The sequence below is a fragment of the Ambystoma mexicanum genome, chromosome 3q (genome assembly GCF_040938575.1).
Source record: "Ambystoma mexicanum isolate Mex_15411 chromosome 3q, UKY_AmexF1_1, whole genome shotgun sequence".
Lineage (NCBI taxonomy): Eukaryota > Metazoa > Chordata > Amphibia > Caudata > Ambystomatidae > Ambystoma > Ambystoma mexicanum.
Window position 1 is genome coordinate 662,168,762 of NC_090926.1, and position 20,531 is coordinate 662,189,292.

Consider the following 20,531-nt stretch of genomic DNA (forward strand, 5'->3'; position numbering starts at 1 on the left):
TGATGTTAGAGACTAACACGTCAAGTTATTGATGTAGCCACCAAGTTGTGTTCTACTTTTGGCGCCTCAGATTATTAGTGTAGAGTAAGGAATGGAGAAACTGGGGCAACATAGGGCCTTTGTGTTGAGATGGGGCGGGGGAAGGGGGTCAGACTGGATGGGGCGGGTGGACCTAATCTGCTGCCTTAATCTCTACATAGTATATTTCAGGCATTACAATAATACGTTTTAGATGGTAATGTGATATATTCGAATCCTATCCTTTTTTGGAGGGATGTTGGCACTGCCATGATGCTGCCACCAGCACCTAGAGTGACAGCTACACAATGCATTGCTGTGTCACATAAACAAGGACATTATCATAGGATGCGTTTACTGAGGAAATAAATGAGTTCCTTTTTTACGACGGTTTTCATTAAATGAATATCTCGTCTATAGACGAAGGGTATGTGGTTTAATTTGAGGTTAATCTCACTTCCTCCCTCCCCCCAAATAAAAACTCAAAGGGGGCTCTAAGAGTCAGACGGTGTGTATTCCAAAGTCCCGGATCGCCTGATGAATTTCTGAAGGAAGATTGAGGATGGAGTGTTAGAAAGGTAGATCGTGAAACGCCAGGTAATTTATTAGGGCTCTTTTGGCTGGAATTCTTCTTTTTGATAGTATGGGTCATTCTAGCACCAATGGGCAGCAGGGATTATTTGTTGTTTTCAGGAACATATGTGCTTGCATGTAGCACAATATGGCGAGTGGAGTCAAGTTTTTAATGGAGTACTGAACCCAGGGTGTGAGGTAACGTGATGGCCAAGGGAAAGGGGATTTGGAATGTGGATTGTAGTACGTGTTATACTTGAGTTTTACAAATATTTGCTATTGTAAGTACTGGGAGATTGCCCAGAATGACCCAATTGACCTGCCGCCGAAGCTTGAATTACAACTCTGGTGTCTAGATCCCAAGACCAGCCACCATCCCACTAGGCCACATCCGTGGAGTGCCTCCAGTGCATGGGCTCTCCAGATGTTTTGAACTGCAAATACTATTAGCCTTAGCCAGCATAGTCAATGGTGAGGGATCAGTCATGGGAGTCGGTCCAAAATATTTGGAACGCTGCATATTGCAGATCACTGCTCTGGTTGAACCTGCTATGTTGCAGTATTGGGTGCTCTTCAGAGGTCCTTAACTTCAAGGACATTGAAAACAGAAAACAAAAAATCTTGCAACAACAAATACACGGTTTTGGAAAGCACTCCGCCTGATGAAGAAGGCTAATAAAATTGTAATTTGCACCAGGGGTGGCGACCTCATTAATGAGATGTCAGCAAGTCCTGCACAATTTACTTAATAAAGTTAATCAGAAGAAATCAATCAGCTGAAAGTGTAATTACCACCGTGGCAATATCCCATTTCTGCTCTGCGTAACTAGACTATTTGTCGATCTGGCGTGCCCTCCTTTTTCTGGAAATTAGTACTTAATTTGCTTTAATTAATGGCTGTAAAGCACATGGTGATAACTTTTTTTTTAATTAAAATCTTGTCTCCATGTCAGTGTGATTCATAAAATCCCAGAAATTAATGTTATCTGTCTCCAAAAATGCTAATTCCCTTCCACATCAGCCGACTCCTGATGGGTTTAAGGTGATGTAGGATGTGAACGAAACCGGCTACCAGATTTCTTAAAGGGGAGCCCCTCTCGGAGGTTTCTTCTTTTGTTGCCTTTATATTGAAACCCAGAGTCTGGAGTTTGAAGGATCTGAGATTTAGTTTTTCTCCTTACAACGCATTCCGTTTCATTTAATGTGTACAGAGCACATTGTACAGAGACAACCTTGAAAGGGCATGCATGGCGCTGAACATGCGTTATGCAAAGCATATGGTAGAAATTGGATAGACTGAAAAAACACCAAGGGATCAATGCATCTGTGATGAAAGAGTAGAAAAGAAAGATACGCGGAAACTTGAGGTGATCCAGTCATTCAATGCCGAGATTAGTTACTGGAAGCAGCGAACAAACCAAATCTCACTGGGCCTCAGAGGATGGCCCAGAGCATTGAAAATACCAACAGCCCCTGCAACTCTGGCATGCAGATGGGCTGGGAGAGCTTGTATGCAAAATGGTCACTAGTCCAGTCCCTCTGGGCAGGCGAGCAGCATGGGAGGCCTCTCATTTTCAAACGTGATCGGTGCCGTGCCACAGAAGAAGACTGTAGAAGTTACCCCCGTCTCCCTGAAATAAGGAGGACCCCAGCAAAGAATGGCATCCTTCCTGATATTTCAACAGTGCACGCAAGGGTGATGTCCACAGGCCCTAATATCATAGAGGATGGTAGTGAGGGAAATGAACAGGAAGTCTCCCGGGTAACGTTAGGTTTGTCTATTCACTCTTTAGGGGAGAGCCTGACCTGCAGAGAGGCAGCAAAACATGTCGGGGCATACAGCAGGTACCCCTTCATACCCACGTTTCAACACACTAGACCTAATGGTCTCCCCTTCTGATGGACACCTGCACAACATGGGACCTGGCCTAATTTTCTGAAGGTGCACTAGCACCATAACAACCGTTCCTCCATTTCCATGAATGCTGTGGAACATGTTTCACCTCCATCAGCTTTCGAAGATCATTGGACCTCTTGTTGTATGGATGAATGAATGGCCGCAAACTTCATGCCGGTTGCCCTTTTTCCTCCATTTTTCTTTTCCCTAAGTGTCCTCATTTGCATCTGAGAGCCTGTGAGAAGTCGTCTGCCAAAGCATGCCTGCTTCTGCTCTGGCTCCAGCATTTGTGCATGTTCCTACACGACCAAGGACCAGAGGGGGTTGGGGGTACCTTACACGTCCTGCGTGGCGTGTGTATTGAAAAGCTTTTCTTCCTTGCTGGTCGAAACATGTGGATCTCGAAACATGGTGACTCAATGAAGAGAGAGAACCTATGTTAGCATGTAAGATCACTCAAGGTGCTAATTTGCAAGGTTCAGACAAAAGACTACTCCCAGAATACAGTGATCTGGTATATGAAAAGCCAGGACTGGCAACATATGTTGAGGACCCAGTCACAATGCCACAACTATGCTCTTTAGTGGGAGGCAAAAAAAAGTAAGGAGGGCAACAATTATTTTTGTTGCTGGCCTTTAAGTCTTAGCAAAGGGGCCAGGAGTACGAAAAATATAAGTTTGATGTACTATACGTGTCCGTCACTGAAGTCTTGTTAAAAACAAGCAATGGCAAAGCCAACAGTTTTGGCTTGTGTATAAGTATTAGGCATTTGCCAGGCACGGCTGTTATATGCCTAGCTACTCGCGCCGTTTTGCAGCTGATACCATGTTAGTCCAGTTAATGCCCCTACAACCGTGCCTGAAAAATGCCTTTCCCATGCCTACACTAAAGCCAAAACTGTTGGAATTGCCAATGTTCGTTGTTTATATGAAATTGTGAGCTGCACATTTAGAAAACAATAGTGTGCCCAATATGTGGAAGCCTGCTTTTGATGTTCAGTGCCCATCTATTCCTGTGGTGTCTGATTCAGGCCGGAAGAAAGGCCAGGCTAAGAAAACAAACCGACTGTAAATATGTGATTGACTGCTGGTTGGAGGAGCACCTTTAAGACTCATGAAAAGTGTTCTTTTCCAGATGGAGGCAGGCCACCAAGTAGCGGGGGAAGGAGGGGAGCAGCAATTAGGGGAGTAGCAAATGCCCTTTTTTGTCCGCCTGTAGGAACGCCCATGTATGTAGCGCATTAGTAAGTGCTCACATAAAGTGTTGTTCATTCGACTCGCCAGACTTAGCCCGTCATCTTTGTGAGGTCAGTTAAGTGAAAGTCAATGGCAAGTAACTGCCTGCTCTCCAGGACAGGTTTGATTTGTCACGTTTATTGCTGTAGCATTTTTGCTTGCTGGCTAACTTAGCCTTGTTTAATATTTAGATTCTACCCTAGATAGATAATTGTATGTAACGCAGCTCTCCTGTAAATTGTCTCTACCTGTATTCCTGTTAACCCACTGTTGTACAGTGCCCACTCCGCTGCTTCGTGAAGTTAGGTTCACACTTAACAAATACTCCATAATCGAACAAAATAACCTATACTTCTAAGAAATACCCTCTGAAGATGTTTTCCATTTATTAACTGCTTTACTTGTTTATATATTTTCTGAGCAGTTTTGCTTTACTTCTGAAGACGTGCGTTTTTCATAAACGTTTACAGAGAGCTGTTGGTTTCGTCGAGGACTGATAGACTATTCCTGGAGTGATGTCCCCATTTGCACGCTGTAGGCCTGTGGATGATGGCGTACTCTTGGGATATCCTGCTTTTAGCACTGGCTGCCAATGGTTGGTCCTTGGTGTTTTTGCAAAGTCAAGGAGCGTCAAAGCATTCAGTGATACGGGTGGGTTTCTGGGTGGACTGGCAGATTTAATTCCACCTATTCGGTAAGATTTTGATGCAGTGGCAGATGAATTTGTCGTGCCAGTTTGAAGAACACTAGGGAGCGAGGGAATCAGCCATAGTAACCCAGGGAGACAGGCAACCCAATGGAGACCCACATGCGATCCTAATATCATACACCTCTTAACCCAAAAGGGGCCAGGGGATTTCACTTCCCCCTACAATTCGGAGGGATGGTACCAGCCCTAGATCCCCGGGGAAGGCGACGACTGGCATCCCCTAGCGACCCACGAACGACCCAATACCATACACTTCTCACCCCTAGAGGGAAGAGGGCCCCACCTCTTTCTTACCCTCACACCACCTAACGCCTCAGAAAGACGAGCCAATTGGTGCAGAATACGATGTACTAGGTGAATATTGAACGCTCTAAGCAACAAGATAAGAAAAATCCCCACTAACCCAACTGCCAAACCTCAACTCCCCAATCTGCATACACCTCTCAAACACAACTTCCTTGAGCAGCAATCCACACCCACTACACGACACCGCAACAAAAAACCAGGCACACATAGTCTCACACAACAGCACTTAGGAATCTACCGATCCATGCTCAGCAAAGTGCCAAACCGGATTGGAGCTGCCAACAGTCCATCACTTTCTTCCTCACTATACTGTTGTCCCGATTTACCCCACTAACAACCGCACCCTCTTATCTTTCAGAGCCGCTTGAGCGCCCGGGAACCACTCCGATGGTGAAGTACGCAGTATAAATATCCTTTAACATTAGCAAACACTGGTCCTAGTTTCAGTGATATTCATTATTTAAATAAAAACAAGGGGGGTTCTGGGAGTCCCACTACCAGCACGAACACAGCCCATTGACCTGTTCTTGGGTGGATGGCCCCAGGGAGAGACTCTACCAAGTCTTTAGCTCACTGTCCCTTTCACAGAGAAGACATTTCCCTGCATATCAGTCTTTTTCCTTCCCAGGGGCAGTCCAGCACCGAAATGCTAGGCAATTCTCCTCTGAACAAGAGTACCAACAGCAACCCCAGACATGTGTTTCGGCCTATTTGGGCCTCATCAGTGAGGTGGAGCTGTGCCTCTCTAAGAACATTGAGCAAGGTGTCCACTTCTGAATTACCCTGGTAACTTAGGGTGAGACCCAAAGTTACTTAATATGCAAAACAAGGGGAGGTTCTGGGAGTCCCTCTACCAGCACAAACATAGCCCATTGACCTGTTCTTGGGTGGATGGCCCCTGGGAGAGATTCTACCAAGTCTTTAGCTCACTGTCCCTATCACAGAGGAGACATTTCCCTGCATATCAACCCCCCTTGTTTTTCATTATTTAAATAGTTTGTATTACAAACTGAATTGTCTATTGGAGTTTAAATGATGGTGTAATTATAACTAAACCGAATGTCACACACTTTATCAAACTCCAAGAGATGAATATATCAGTCATCCTCAATGGAATTTAATCTTGTGACCGGCACATAGATGTTTGCAACCAGTATGTAACTCAATGAGCTTCTCCAGTAAAACGACTACTGAGGTCTGCCACGCCCTCTCTTGAAATATGCTCCAAATTTGTTTTGGTCTTTTTGGTAGACCTGATAAATGACGTGAGCAGCCTGAGAGGGGAAGGGGGAATATTGTCTATGTACTAGTTTATGTATACACTTTGTTTACTTTAAAAACAAAAGATATGGACATTTGAACATATCCCTTAAGTATAGGTAATAAAGTTGATTCATATGTTTTTGTGAACGGGCCTCTGTGCCATTACTGATAAATAAGACCTTTTCTTTGGTGCTCTGCAGCCCTGGTGGTGACTACCGCTGCAGCTGGCTATGCCATGGCCCCAGTACCCTTCGACCCTAGCTGCTTCCTACTCGCCTCCCTTGGAACTGGTTTGGCCTCCTGCGCTGCTAACAGCATCAACCAGGTCAGTTTATCTTCTTTCAGATTCAATGGCTTTGCACATTTTGTGTGGTATCATATCATGGGTCTGCTACCGAACAACCAGTAGAGTCTGTTCCAGGGAAGGAGCGAAAGGATAATGACTCTGTGCCTTTAGTAGAATATTGGAGTAAGTGTTATTCTAATGCATGGCACAGACACCGTCTCCCCGAAAGAGGATAGTTTCTGCCGGATGTGTACGAATAGAGATCAGGGGGAAACTGCAAAGCAGGTACTAAAGGAATCCTCTCTATGGGAGGAGTCTACATAGGTCACCTTGTCAGATTTGTTCACTGTTCAAAGACAATACAGAAAGTAACATTCTGGAAGCAATGTATGAACACGCATAACCAGAGTTTACGTATGTCTTTATTCAGGGTATGGAATATAGTAGTAAGATGTTTGGAAGGACCATCTCATCCATCGAATTATGACAACTAATGAGATAGAATTTATTATGGAATTTATGTATTAACTGTGTATTGTAATGCAATTGGTGGGATCGCACTTTTGGGACCTCTTGGACTGGTCAATCTGTGTGAAGATGAATGTGATGCCCTGTGATTTCTATAGTCTATGTGGTTGTTATTTGGAATGAATTGAAATGATTAGTCTTTTTAAAATGATTGTAATTTTGGCAGTGTATAAAAATGTAATCGATTGTAAATCATTGCTTATTTTTAGATATGGATTTTTTCAAATTGATTTATTTCTATGATTTTAGGTTTTAGTCTATTTTCTGTTGATTATTTTATCATGTTTTATTATGTGTAAAGTTTTTATAAACTATCACATTAAATAAAATTAGGCATTTTTATATTGTGAAAGCACCACGTCCGAAGCATGTACAGCAGGATTAGAATAAAACTAATGAAAAACAGAGTTAGACCAATGAAATGCTTTGAGAATATCCCCCAAAATGTCCCTGCCCATTGCATCCCGAATATGGCAATACCATCTCCAGATTGACTCATCACTCGTTTTGCCCATTGGGTTTATGGAAAGAAAGAAACTGTCCTGTAAGAGGTTTTTGAATGTGTCATTGTTGTTTTATATTTTTTCAACAGCACACAGCATAAAGTTTGGGAAAATCCAGAGACATCGGAAATGTAATTTCTTACATTTAAAATCATAAAATGTAACCCAGAAGAGTACTATCCTAATGGATACCATACATGTGAAGCTAATTTAGCTGAGATTGCTTGTAAAATGAGATCTTCATTGTCTGATCATTCAAAAAACTTAAAACTAGATTCACATCCCATAAGTGAGATTATCTGGGAAACCGAGTCAAATGTCATGAGAGCAGATGTTACCCCACGGTCAAACCAAATTTTGAGATGGTTGACGTATATAGGTTGATAGTACAATAAGAAAAACCCTGACGTTATTGTTAATGGCTGGAATCTCATCACATTGCAAGGAATCCTAACCTCTCCATTGGCTCCAGCCATGTCGGGATTTAGATCCGACTATAGGGGCCCATGAATGTTTTATACTTTTAGTAGCTTCTTTAGAATTAACAGGGGTAACCCTCTATCACATGAAACCAGTCACACCATCATTCCTCGACTGCCTTCTTCTACTAAGGAATTAGTTTGTTCTGTCAGGTTTGCGAGTACATTTTATCCAATTGCGTAGTAGAATTTGGCAATCGGTTGACATTTTAATTTCATTGATCCCAAACTTGAGCTTTCTAAAATGGGGCTACAAGTACTAACATCACCCTTTGTTGCTGTACACATAATAAAGTAGGTTGAATCACGTAAAATGGAGGCAAAGCATATTTATTTCTTGCTCCTGTGTCTGGGGGAAAAGGTCTCCCTGGCTAGAACAACTGGATCTCTTCTCCAACTGTACAATTTCCAGAATGAATATCTAAAATATCTATGTGCACGAGAGATTCACAATTAGACCACCACCTCCCTCCAGTTTGCATGGGCGAGAAACAAAATCTGGATGTGTTCTTCAACACTCTACAGGACTTAACCACTACCAAAGTTACTTTTTTGCTTCTGGAGAGATCAATACTCCATCTGAATTACTCTTGTGTCCATGAAGGCACTCCTTCCTTCTCGACTTGTTGGGAGAGCCTGTTCTTGCACGATGCAGGGGCAGAACATTTGTTCTAAAATTGCTTTCAACCAGGATTTGAGTTTTGACTGTACCATCGTGGTACGCAAACCCTCATGGGGTATGTACATTTTTCTATATAAACGTCTTGCACTCCCCAACCACTAGTTCATATTTTTTCACCTAGCGATTGTGTCGGAACTGACTCAATCCCTTCAGGTGTGTGTTTTCTTTTCATAACCTATTTCGCAACCTCTAATTTCTTTTTCCAAAAAATTATTCAGTTTTTCAGTTTTATTAATAATTGGTTGATTTCTTTAGATTGTATTATATCAACTCTTTGCCAAATTACTCCTTATCGCCAGGAGAGCATTCCCCTTCCACTTGGGGGTAAAGCCGTGCATTTGCTGCACATGTCCTTTTTTAGTTGCTTATATCCATAAGGCCAGTATCGCTTGCTTTGGGAACCTACAAATGGTACGTTCCTGTGCTTTCCGTGTGGATTAGCACCAATGGTCATCGAGTCACCTCCGATGTATGCAGGTTAAGAGAAGGGCTCAGTTTAGCGGAGCCAGCAGTCCAGCAGGCCTAACTGAGGACGCCCATGCCTGCAATTTGTTGGGATAGTTCATGGGCTCTTCCAGTTCATAATTAATTTCTGGGTCTCCCAATGTGCGTGGAATAACTACCAACAGTCCTTCAGTGTAAGAATCCGCTTTGTGCCCTGTCAAGGCTTTGTCTGGGCCATATAGGGCCACCAAGACTTCAGCTCTGCTCTGCACAGCTCACGCTGGCACTGGGGTTGATGAGGCTTCAACAAACTCCCAAATCAGCAGGCATGACACCTCTGGTTCATCCTTTGAAATTTGATCTGCCCTCTTTTCCTCAAGCATGTGCTATAGTGCCAGAGGCTTTGGTGGATACAAGATTCCTTTGGCTACATTGTTAAGTGCAAGCACGATGGCCGCAAACGCAAGCATGATACGAAAGAAACCAGGCCTGACTCCTCTGTATCAGAGTTGTTGTCTCTGAAGAAGTGTTATCACTGTAAGGTCCTTGTTATCCATCTCCTTGATGATGAAAACTCATATATCTTCATCCCATTTTTCTCAGGCCTTTATGACCGAATTCAGCAATGCCTCCAAAAAAAGAGGTGTCGGATTCGGAATCAATCACTGCTGTATCATTGGAAGACAAGGCTAAGACTTCAACATAACACTGTCGTGAAGGATGTTTCTGAGGTTCCATGTGTTAATATCCCCACAAAAATATTGCGATACAAAAATATCGCCATATTTTTGCGGCAATATTGAACCATGGACCCTGCGGGGGACACCCCTGCAATCCCTGCATTATTTTAAAATGTGCGGGGAACACCCCTGCAACCCCTGCTCCCACAAAATATCCTCCCCAAAAATATCGCTTATGGCGAGACAAACGGCCATATGTGCAGCGATATTTTTGGTGGGGATATTTTGTTGGGATACCGTTTCTGAGCTGTCTATCATTTTAAAAACCCTTGACCAAGCCAATATTTGCAGCAAATGTGATAAGTTACAAATGACCAGTGGGACTTTGCTATAATACGCAGGCACTCTGAGGCTTCTGCTGCTCCTCCTATAAGGTCACCAGAGAATAACTCCCAGAACGCTGCTTAAAGAGTCAGAAACTGCTATTTCGAGTTATTATCAAGTATGTCCCAAAAAACACAAGAGGCCAGGAATTTTCTTATTGTCCTTTTTATTCACATAGAGACGCGGGAAAGGCTGACACTGAGAAGGACCATGTAAACTGTTGAGACGGGCAGGATCAAAAAAGTAGACGCTTGCATGACGAAGACACTGAAGAGAGGGATGAGCGGCAACATCCCTAATGAGACACCATTTCGCAAGAGCACATCCAAAGGCAGTGAAGGTAGCAGGGTTGCCCAGGGTGGAGGGAGGTGAGCGAAACAAAGCAAGAAGAGAGAAACAGCCAAGGAAGATTAGGGGAGCTGTAGAAACTAGAGTGTTGAATATTGGCAAGGATCACAGATACAACCACAAAGGTTGTGCATGCTAGAGAGCCAAAGGGCTCGGTAGAACCTTAGAGAAACAGGTGACATTTTTTTCCATCTATACGAAGCAAACCTGGAGTTTTCAGTCAGTTTGTTCAGGACATAAAACTAAATGTAAAGGAAACAGCCAAGTTGGTAGAGAAGAAATAAGGTAATCAATATTGAGACATTTGATTTGTATAGAGTTTTGCAACATTTTCTGAAAAGCCTAAAGGGAGAGATGAGACATTTTTCTTTATTGAATTATCAGAAACACTTGTATTTATTTTAACTGGAGACAATATCTTGAGAGGGTTCCAAGTAACTTTGGCCGGACGAACCCTGAGCTGGGAGTCTACTGCTCATGCTTATTTTTGTTGTTTTGCACAACAATGGTAGGGCCAGATAGTGAAAAGATTTAGGACTGAGAACTTTTTGTTTTTTTGACAATTGACAGCCCCCCCTTCGAGCCCCCACCCCCATAATTTAGTTTGTATGCAGGGAAATCCTTCTTACCATTAGGGACAGATGCGCATTTTCCTCTTCGGTTAAAAATAGACATCCTTGAAATTACATCCCAGAGTCAGACTCCTTCTGGCCCGCCACACCATGCCAGTTCTGATACTCATTTCTGATAATGTTGTTGGGTAGTCTTTCTAGATCATCACTTGAAGGATCTTTTGTTCCAAAAGATAGGGTTAATCAGTGCCTCGTCCCTACTATTGCACATCTTGAACTCTAGGCTGACTTTTGGGGTGCCTCAGGGAGTCTCTCTCTCATATTTTGTTTAATATTTATATGCACCTGCTTTTTGATCTTCTGGATGCCACAGGCACGGGTTATACCAACTATGCCAACAACATCCAGATATTTGTGGCACTCACTGGGGACTATGAGACGGGTGTAATGGAAATCAACCAGATATGGCATTAAACTCACTAGCTCTTAATGGTGGAAAAACGGAACTTGTGCTGGTGGGCTCTAGCCAACGCTTGAAGAGATAAGCACCTGAGCATAAGCAATTTTATATCAGTGACTGCAATATTCAGGTTAGCCCTTGTGTTAAGACTCTGAGAGTCTGTTTAGACTCGGACTTCACTATGAAACAGCACGCTCGCCATGTTAAATCTTCTTGTGCATTTACCGTTTGAAGCACTCCTTTTGTGTCTAAGCGCGTTATAAATAAACAATACCCTACCGTTAAACTTATTAGGTAGATTAAACCTTACCTGTGTACGCCCAATATCTCCATGTTGTCTATAGATCTGGTAAATTCCAGAATTGACTATTGTAATAGTCTACAGGTGGGTACAACCAAAAGTAATATCAAAACTTTACAAACTGCCAAAATGGATCCATTAGACCTGCATGTGGACTGGCAAGGACAGAACACACGGCACGGGCTTCCACTGGTTTCCAATCCGTCACCGGATATCCCATAAGTTTTTATCTCTTACATACAAATGCATTTCAAATCAAGCACCGGTTTACTTAGCTGAACGACTTCAAAGAGCCCCTGCCTAGCACTCAATGCATTCCGATGGGAAAAAATAATCTAATTGCGCCCTGGTTTAAACTGAAGAAGTTCAGTGGCACATGCTTTTATGTCCGGGACCCTGTTTTATGGAATTCGGTTCCCAGCAACATCCGAGACATTCCAACTCTATTGGCATTTAAAAAAGCAATACAAACTCTTTTATTTAATTCCAAGGATTAGGGAAAATGTCATCCTGTAGTCTTTTGGGCCCGGTTCTCCCTCGTCTTCCTTATTTGACACTGCTTTTTATGTTCGTCTGTTAGCGCACTGAGGCCTATGGGCGTGATGCACTTTAAAAGAATGTGATGATAATAATAGGTGCTGGAGGAGCTAGTTTATGCTCAGGAAGGGATTTCCAGCCCCAGCATTACCATTATGTGAGTGGGCAGGAAGCTCTCAACTAGGAAAAGTATGAACACAATAAATTGCCAGTGTTTGTGCTTCTGTTGCAGGGCTTTAGGCAATAACATCAAGCCTTTGACTGAGTCCTTGGACATTGTTTGTCTTTTATGTAACATTTTGCTAATACTGTCATCAAAATTGACTTTCATACACTTCTCTTTTGGCTTTTACACCCTACTTGATTAGGGTGAGAATCACTTCTCACTTCGGTGCAAGGCCTTTAGATGTAATTTTGACTGCTTCATTTACATCAAGACCTGCCAGCAACCCTCCACGTCACTAGGACTATAATTTGGTTTTGGATATGCAGCTAGCTCAGGAGGGTGAGCTAGCTGCATGGCTAATCGTATAAGGAGCCTTAAACTGCCTTTCATGCCTTCTTAGGAGCATTACAAAGTCTTTCATGTCTACAGGCTGGTTCTAAGATCAGTTGTACCCTTCTGTGAAGTCCTCCTTTTTTTTTTTTTTATTTGAGTCGGGTGATTTATTTATCTGTTGTCAGCCTCTACCTCCTGGTTCTCCTGCTAAAGAACCTCTCCACAATTTGGAGTTGTGCAATTTGGACAGAATAAGATAATTTTGTCCCTCAGTGGTGTTTCATCTGGACTCGAGGTGGCAAAGACCATCATTGCCAGAAGGATTGTGTCCCGTTTTGTTAAGACATGCACCCTGCATGGATTTACCATCCTAGAGAGAGATACGTTGTGCTTTCCATCAGATTTGTAAAAAGAATCCGATTTTAAGAGGCATGTGCCCATCTCTAAGATCTGTCAGATAGCCAAATGGGCCCTTCCCTGTGTGTTCTGCAAGCACTATACCAGGCAGAAGTCTTCCTTCAGCCAGAATGTTTTGATGAGTCATTTTGCCTGAAAACCTCCAGACCTGGGAAAGATTTGTTAAAAAATGTGTCATTAAGAAAGTTAAACGCTATTTTCAGCCCACTTCGCATTCACTTTTCATAGCAAAAAAAATAAAAATGTCTGCGTAGCGCATGGCAAAAACCTGCTGGATGGAATTGGATCAGGTACGAAACAAGTTGGGCCCGGAGCGTTTCCACCGATTTCTGGAAGGGCTCTGGTGTTGTTCCGACCAGTAGTTAAAATATTTGACGGAGAAGAGGTTGTCCCCTTCTCCCATAGTTACAGGTATATATGTGTCCCACAATGCATCCGAGTGAGAGATCACTTCAGTTATTTCGGGGTTAGCCGAAAACGAAAAGTGAAAAAGAAGCCATTTGGGGGAGGGAAAAGGAGGAAATTGCATCAGACTGGACTAGAGATGGGGAAAGGGGGAAAGAATACAATGTGTGAAATTGGGGACTGGTGGGGGTTGGTCTGGGGACCAAGTTAAGAGCTCAAACGTTTTTGCACAACTGCGGTTACAATAGAAGACTCGATTGGTATTTGTAGTACATTGCTATTATCGGGGGAATACTAAGCTTGGTTATGGGAAACCATTTTTTTTTTCCATTCGGCGGTAAAGACATTTTACATTCAACAAGTATTGTGAAATACAAGTTATAAGGAACTGAGCTACATTAATTCTTATTGTTTTTCTACTATTCATCTAATACCCCTGAGTTTTACCCATTTTGTTCTATGTCTTTTCCCCTCCCCCCTCCTCCATCCCCTTTCTTTAAGTCCCTGAGTCTTTCATCTCTACCTCTAACCCTTTCTCGTGTTTCTATCTTGTTTCCTTCGTGTTCAGTCAGGATATTTGGATGTTTTTAAGGTTCCGTGGTTTATAGAATTGGGCTTCTCTTTCCCCAACAAAGTCCTGAACAAAGTCCTGAAAAGGGTGCCAAGTGGACAAGTATTTCTGGTATTTCCCTGCTTTTATAGCAGTCACTTTCTCCATTGCCATGACTCCCCGTACTTTTACCCACCACCATGGCGTCGTTGGCCCCTCTTTCGTCTTCCAACGTTGTGCCAGTGTCATTCGTGCTGCCGACAAAAGATGTGTTATTAGGGTGGCAGTATGACCCGATGCTGCATAAGACCCCTCTGCCCTCGCTCCCAGTAGGATTATCTTGGGTGATAAGGTAGGTTAGGTTATGTTTTGTCTTTGACATGCCTAATACTTCTTTCCAGTAGGTCGTTATTTTAGGACACGTCCACCACATGTGGAACAGGTCTCCCCTCTCACCGCACTGTCTCCGGCAGTCCGGGGGATATTCTGTATTTATTTTATGCAACCGGTATGGGGGCATGTACCATCTAAAGCGGAGTGTATACGCTGCTTCTTTAATTGCTGTGCTTTTGGAAGATTTTTGGGCTCTGGCCCCACTCTATTTCCATAATTGGCTCTCCAATGTCCCTTTCCCAGTTCTCTTTATACAGTAGTTTGTCCGCTGGCTGCGCTCCATCTAGCAGTCTATATATTCTTGATATACCCTTCGCTGTCTCTCCCTCCTGCATGGTTAATTTCAAACCCGTTTAAGTTCTTGTTCCTGCTTTTTTAACTGCTGGGTGGAGATCCAGTGCCTGATTTGTGTATCTGAACCTTTCTTTTTCACCTATATCAAATTTCTTTTTGCACTCTATAAAGGGAATAGGGTTTCCGTCCTGGAACATGTCCCACAAGGTCAAGGTATCTGCTCCCTTCCAGCCTTCCCAGAATTTCTGCTGTAGGCCTGGGGTGAAATCTATATTGTGAGCAATTGAGGAGAATGGTCCCAGACCTCCTTTGATTTTCTTTATTTACATGGTTTTGTCCCAGTAGCACAGGGATACTTTAGTGGCCCCTAATAGTTTCCCCCTTGATTCAAAGGCTTTGGAGTTTAGTGCTTGAAGCGCTATTAACGGAATCTGTGTGGTCACCTGTTCGATCCCACTCCACCCTTTCGTGTTCCCTTGGTTAGCCCACTTGAGCATTGGGGCCAGGTGTGCCGCCATAATGTACCTCCCAATGTCCGGGACCCCCAGACCTCCCAGAAGCGGGGGGACGTGTCAGGATGCGTCTATGTATCCTGGGTCTTATTCCCTCATATGAATCTGTAAGTTGCATTTTGGAGTTCCTTAATTAAAGGAGGTGGAATCTCAGTAGGTACCAAGCTTACTACATATAGCAGACGGGGGAAGAAGAGTCATTTTACTGCTGCGATCCGTGCAAACCACAACCATTCTCGATTGTCCATAGTGGTATCACCCCGGCACTCTTCTTCTTTTCAGTAGTGTAAATGTACTTTTCTTCATTTTGCAACAGTGTTTCTATAACACAATAACACACATTGTTTTTTTTTCTTCTGGTCTTCTTTGTGTTGTTGCTCTAAATGGTGGGTTCTGACTTAGTTAGAGAGTTCCTCTTCGAACCGGGAGTCTTGTCCCAAGGGGCAACAGGGTCTCTGCTAATCTGGTCCCACTTGCCTCTACCCCTAGGGAGGATATCGCGTAGCGGACTCTCCCTAGCCACACAAGGATAGGTTCTCTGGGGAGAAGTGGCTTACTCCTGCGATTTGTCACACAGTACAGAGTGCAAGGCTTCAGGAGAAGGAATCTAGCGGGATAATTAATGCACCCTATTGCCATTGTTCCATTAGTTATAATCAACTGAGCTTTGGTGGAGTAAAACTACTAGACTAAAGTTACTACAAGATTGATAGTTGGATACGTAACTCTTGTTTTGGTGAAGGATCACATAGTGTAGGCTTTATTCCTAATGCAATCCAATACATAGATCTAAACATATTCTGGAAAAGAATTCTTTTTTTTTTAGAAGGTATACGGAGCCACAAGAGAAGAGGATTAATGGAGATGAAAGTGGACTTAAATGGTGGACACAGATGGATTACTGATGGAGGCGCAAGGGCATTGTGCATGGGACTGCTTAGAGTTTTTATTCACTAAATAGGAAAAAGATTTCCCTCTATAAAAATGAATAAAGAAAAGACACTGTAAAATCAGGTGGCCCCATGACTTGACTTGGAATTCCCCTTTCCGTGTATGCCAGTGTGTGTATCACATCCTTCAAGTTATTAATTATTCAACTCTGTATGCACAATTATTTCAGAACAGACTATTCACATATTCGAGTTATCTGCATTTAGTTTCACATAACCAAATGTTACTTCATGGGAAATTCGGACGACTGCCTTTATTGTTGTGCTTTCAAAAGAGCTAAGTGCAAGAGACACACAATGCATTCAGGATTACTACCCAGGTTGGTAGTGTGCGGGAAAGGAGCACATGTCTAGGTAACATGCACCTTTTCATTTTGTCTAGCCTGCGTTCCGTAGTCTTACAGAGCATTGCACCAGGAAAGGATCATTTAACTATGTTGAGGGTTTGAGGTTCACAAAAATGGGTTGGAAGTTGATGATTATGGTGAACCGAAATGTTTCTAATTTTAAGCGCGAAGGAAAGAGGTTTGGTCCCCCTTGGACTTACAATCGGATGCAAACACCTTTGAAATGGGATTGTTGCCATTGTTCCTGTGTCCTCAGTCACTTGCCAGTTTTCTTCAGTAAGCCTTACTGCTTCTTCCCCCATCAACTCAATGTATTTTCCTCTTCCATTTCTCTTGTTCAGTTTGATCTAATGCTCATTGGCTTACAATGCATACTGAGTTCACTGTTTATAGTGAACGGCAGGTAATTGTCTGAATTGTAATTATTTGCATGTTGGAAATGGGTATTGTAACTGTTTTAACATGCCAGTCCCTCAGTCCGTTATTGACACCAATCTTAAATTATGTAGTTCCTTATCTGAATAAGTAAAACTTGTATTGATATTTTTGTGAATCTCTTTGTAGTAGAAAGTAAACTCAAAGAAAGCTCCTCTCCTTCGCTTGCACATCACTTCCATCTCAAAATTCCCTCTTCTCATCCTCAGCTTTCATTGGCTTGTCTTATTAGAGCTATTACCTCCCGCTGCTCCCCGCCTCAGTCTTGCAATCACGTGTCCTCAACCTCTCCATTCATTAACCACTGTGGGCTCGTCCCTATCATTTACCGCCATTTAATCCGATATGGATCTCTGGCTCCCTACCACTGCAATTCACTACTCCATGATGGCAAGAGAGGAACAAAGGTTCAGGCCTTCAGGACTGCTTATAAGCAGCAACGCCTCTCCCAGCAGGGTCACTGAAGACATACAGTGTGGCATCTTTCACATTTCCCCCGTTCATAATTGTATCAAATTGTATTTGCTGTTTTATCACTTCTGTGTCGTTCTGTGATGTCAATATTCTTTGTTCTTCCTTCCACAACCACCACCACTGGGTTTCTGTGTCAATTTATCGCTGTTCTCCTTAAAAGCAGCCAGTGGTGGAATACTGGTAGTATTGCTCTTGATCCTTGTCTACAGTGTTTCTGATCAAAGCACTACAATTCTGTCCCTGAAATAAATGCAACTACAAAATGCTAAATCGGGTACAATGATTATTTTTGTTGAACGAATTGGAGCAAGTGGTAGTACTAATCATGCTTTATTCAGATAATACATACTCACGAAAGCAGTGAAAAACATCACAATTAATTACAATTGGTAATGTTTGTATATTGATACCTTAATAGCTTCTGAAACCCTATATATGGCCAATCTATATGTGACTGTATGCAGCAGACCTGCTCCTCACTCGACTTATCTCTGTGAAGCCGGAATAAAGAGCCATCTTGTTGGGTAAATTTGAACCCCAATATGTACAAAATTAGTAGAACATTGCCAGTCCACTTAGGTCACAGCTAAAGAAACCAAGTACTTTGGTGGCAAACTTGTTTGAAACTGTGCATTATTAGCTCCATTGGACAGGCTATTATTATCATCCCTTTACTTGGGAACTAGCTTCGAACCTTACATTTTACACAAATATTATATACATTGTTCTCTTTGGTAGAATTCCATTCATGTTTAGGGTGCCCTTTAAGCGATCTAATTCTCTACACTTGATTACTAGCTGTGTATGCTTCTAATAAGGTAAATTAACCTTCATGGTCATCCCCTTGTTTTTCGAGGTAGGATGAACTGCCACAATTGTACATTTTATATTTGTTCAAATAATTTAAAAAAACAGACCCGTTTTGAAAACACAGTTGAGTTTAGTATGATTTGGAAAGTGGATTCGGAAGTGGTTGGGTGTTTGCTCCCACAACGCTTGGTGTGGACCTAGCTTCTGAAAATAGTGTTCCATTCCATTCATAGGCAAGCAACTGGTTTTTTCTTTCTTTACTCGCCTGAATCACAGAAACTTAATCTGCGCCCTTTTCAAATTAGTCTGTGCATCTTTCACTCTGTTCAGAGTTATGGTTCAGCAAAGTCACAGTTGGTCGATCCAATCTATCATCCGCAACACCTACTTCAGGCTGCTCTGTAATGTCACTGCCATGCCATCTCTCCCGGAACAACTGCTGCAACGAAGGGCCACGTTGAAATGCGTGTCCTTGATTACCTTAAATGCTAATCCAAGATCCTCCATTCACAGAAGTTCCCAAAGCAGTGCTCGCCGCCTGTGGTCCTTCTCAGTCCAATCAACCACTGTTTTATTTATTTTTTGCAATGTAATATAGCCAGGTCCAATCTTGTAAACTTGTTTATATCATTGTATTCCTAATAATTACCTGCAAATCCGGCCTCAGGAGATTGGCAATCTTTAATGAAGCCATTGTTTGCATATTTGCACATTTAGTAGCCCTTTTAAATTGGCAAATGTAATGGCAAACATTTAATATCCTGATTTGCTGTTTTTAGATAGCAATGTATTAGGACCCTCACGTACACTTCTCAAATGAGTAGTCTGGGTTCTGGGGTGAACACCGGTCTTTGTTCCAAAAGATGATCTCCAAAATGTGGACACTGTCTCCTCAGAATACCTCGCATTAATGCTGTAAAAGAAAACTGAAACTATTGTTTTTAGTTGCTTATTCTATACCTTTTGCGTTTATGATCCTCGTCTCTACAGTCTGGGAGAGATCCCTTGACCCAAAATCATAACAGGAGGCTCGTTTTTGTTGTGTGCCCAGGGCTCCAGATATGATTTTCAAGTGGGAGTATTTTGCTCACTATTTTTTTGGAAAGTCAGGAGTGAAATGATTTTTAGGGAGTAAAAAGGTACATTCCTTTCCCAACAGGAGTATTTTTTAGGTGAGTATAAGTAGATGCTCACTTAAAAACCGATGCCATTTTATAATCCGTACTTCATTGTACGTAGTTTTTCATGCACATTACAATATGCTTTTTTTACCTTTTAAAAGTTCCTCTTCACATTCTGCATCAATGATTGTAGTAGTGCTCCTTCTTGTGGCACTGCTCTGATCGTACCACTGAATAGAATGCATCTGAGGAGCCTGGGGAAGGATCCCTATGTGTCCTTTATTTCTGATTTTGTTTATTGGGTATTTTTACTCTAAATTTTGGGGGTATTTGCTTGTTTTTGGGAATTAAAAGTTACCTTTACGCCACTTTTCTGTAGGGCTCTGTGTGTTCTTTGATTGCGTTGCCTATCTTAGTTTTTCCATTATGTGCTTTGATTGATTAATGCAGAGTGTTTTAATCTACAAAGACATAATTTCCACTGAATTAGGAGAGTTCATTTAATATGCATATATTTGCTCTTTTCAGGAATGTCTGTCCACACTTGAAGGCCATAAGGCAATGGATGATGGCGATGGCATGGGGGTAGATTCACTGTAAAGGCTGGATACATACATTGTAATCCCAGTTTACCAACTTGAGCACATTACATGATCCTAAGCAAATCAAATGTCCATTAGTTTCATTACGTGGAAAAACCTGGAAGCTCTAAGAGCTATGAAATTAACCTAACGTACTCCTCCACTCTTTTCCTCTTCTCTATACTCTTGCAATTTCTCCCACTTCTATCCCCATTTTTGCACTCTTTAGCTTTGGTATTTGGCCACGTTGCTGTTAAGTGCTGTATACGCATCCTAACATATAAACATGTATAGCTTTTGAAACCTGCTTACGTCATTATTATTCACTATACAAACAGGACATTTCTAGTTAATGAAGTGGATCCTTGCTGCAGACATTGAAATAAAGGGTCCTTATTTATATGTGCTCATGCCAAGAGCTGTCTTGATGGTAATATTTGCTTTTTTCATAGTGATGCAACTGGTGTATTTGACTCCGACTGTGGTCTGTTTGACAGAATCTGGTACATTTCCCAAAAGAATTGCAAAGGGAAGGAAA

General features: G+C 42.3%; 1 protein-coding gene across 1 annotated transcript in view; it reads left to right on the forward strand.

The window, feature by feature from the left end:
* Positions 1 to 20,531, forward strand: part of COX10 (cytochrome c oxidase assembly factor heme A:farnesyltransferase COX10) — a 1,225,252-nt gene that overhangs the window by 251,461 nt on the left and 953,260 nt on the right. Inside the window, exon 4 of the mRNA XM_069654548.1 lies at positions 6,202 to 6,326. Within this exon, the coding sequence (XP_069510649.1) occupies positions 6,202 to 6,326 (125 nt within the window). The remainder of the gene's footprint in view (positions 1 to 6,201; positions 6,327 to 20,531) is intronic.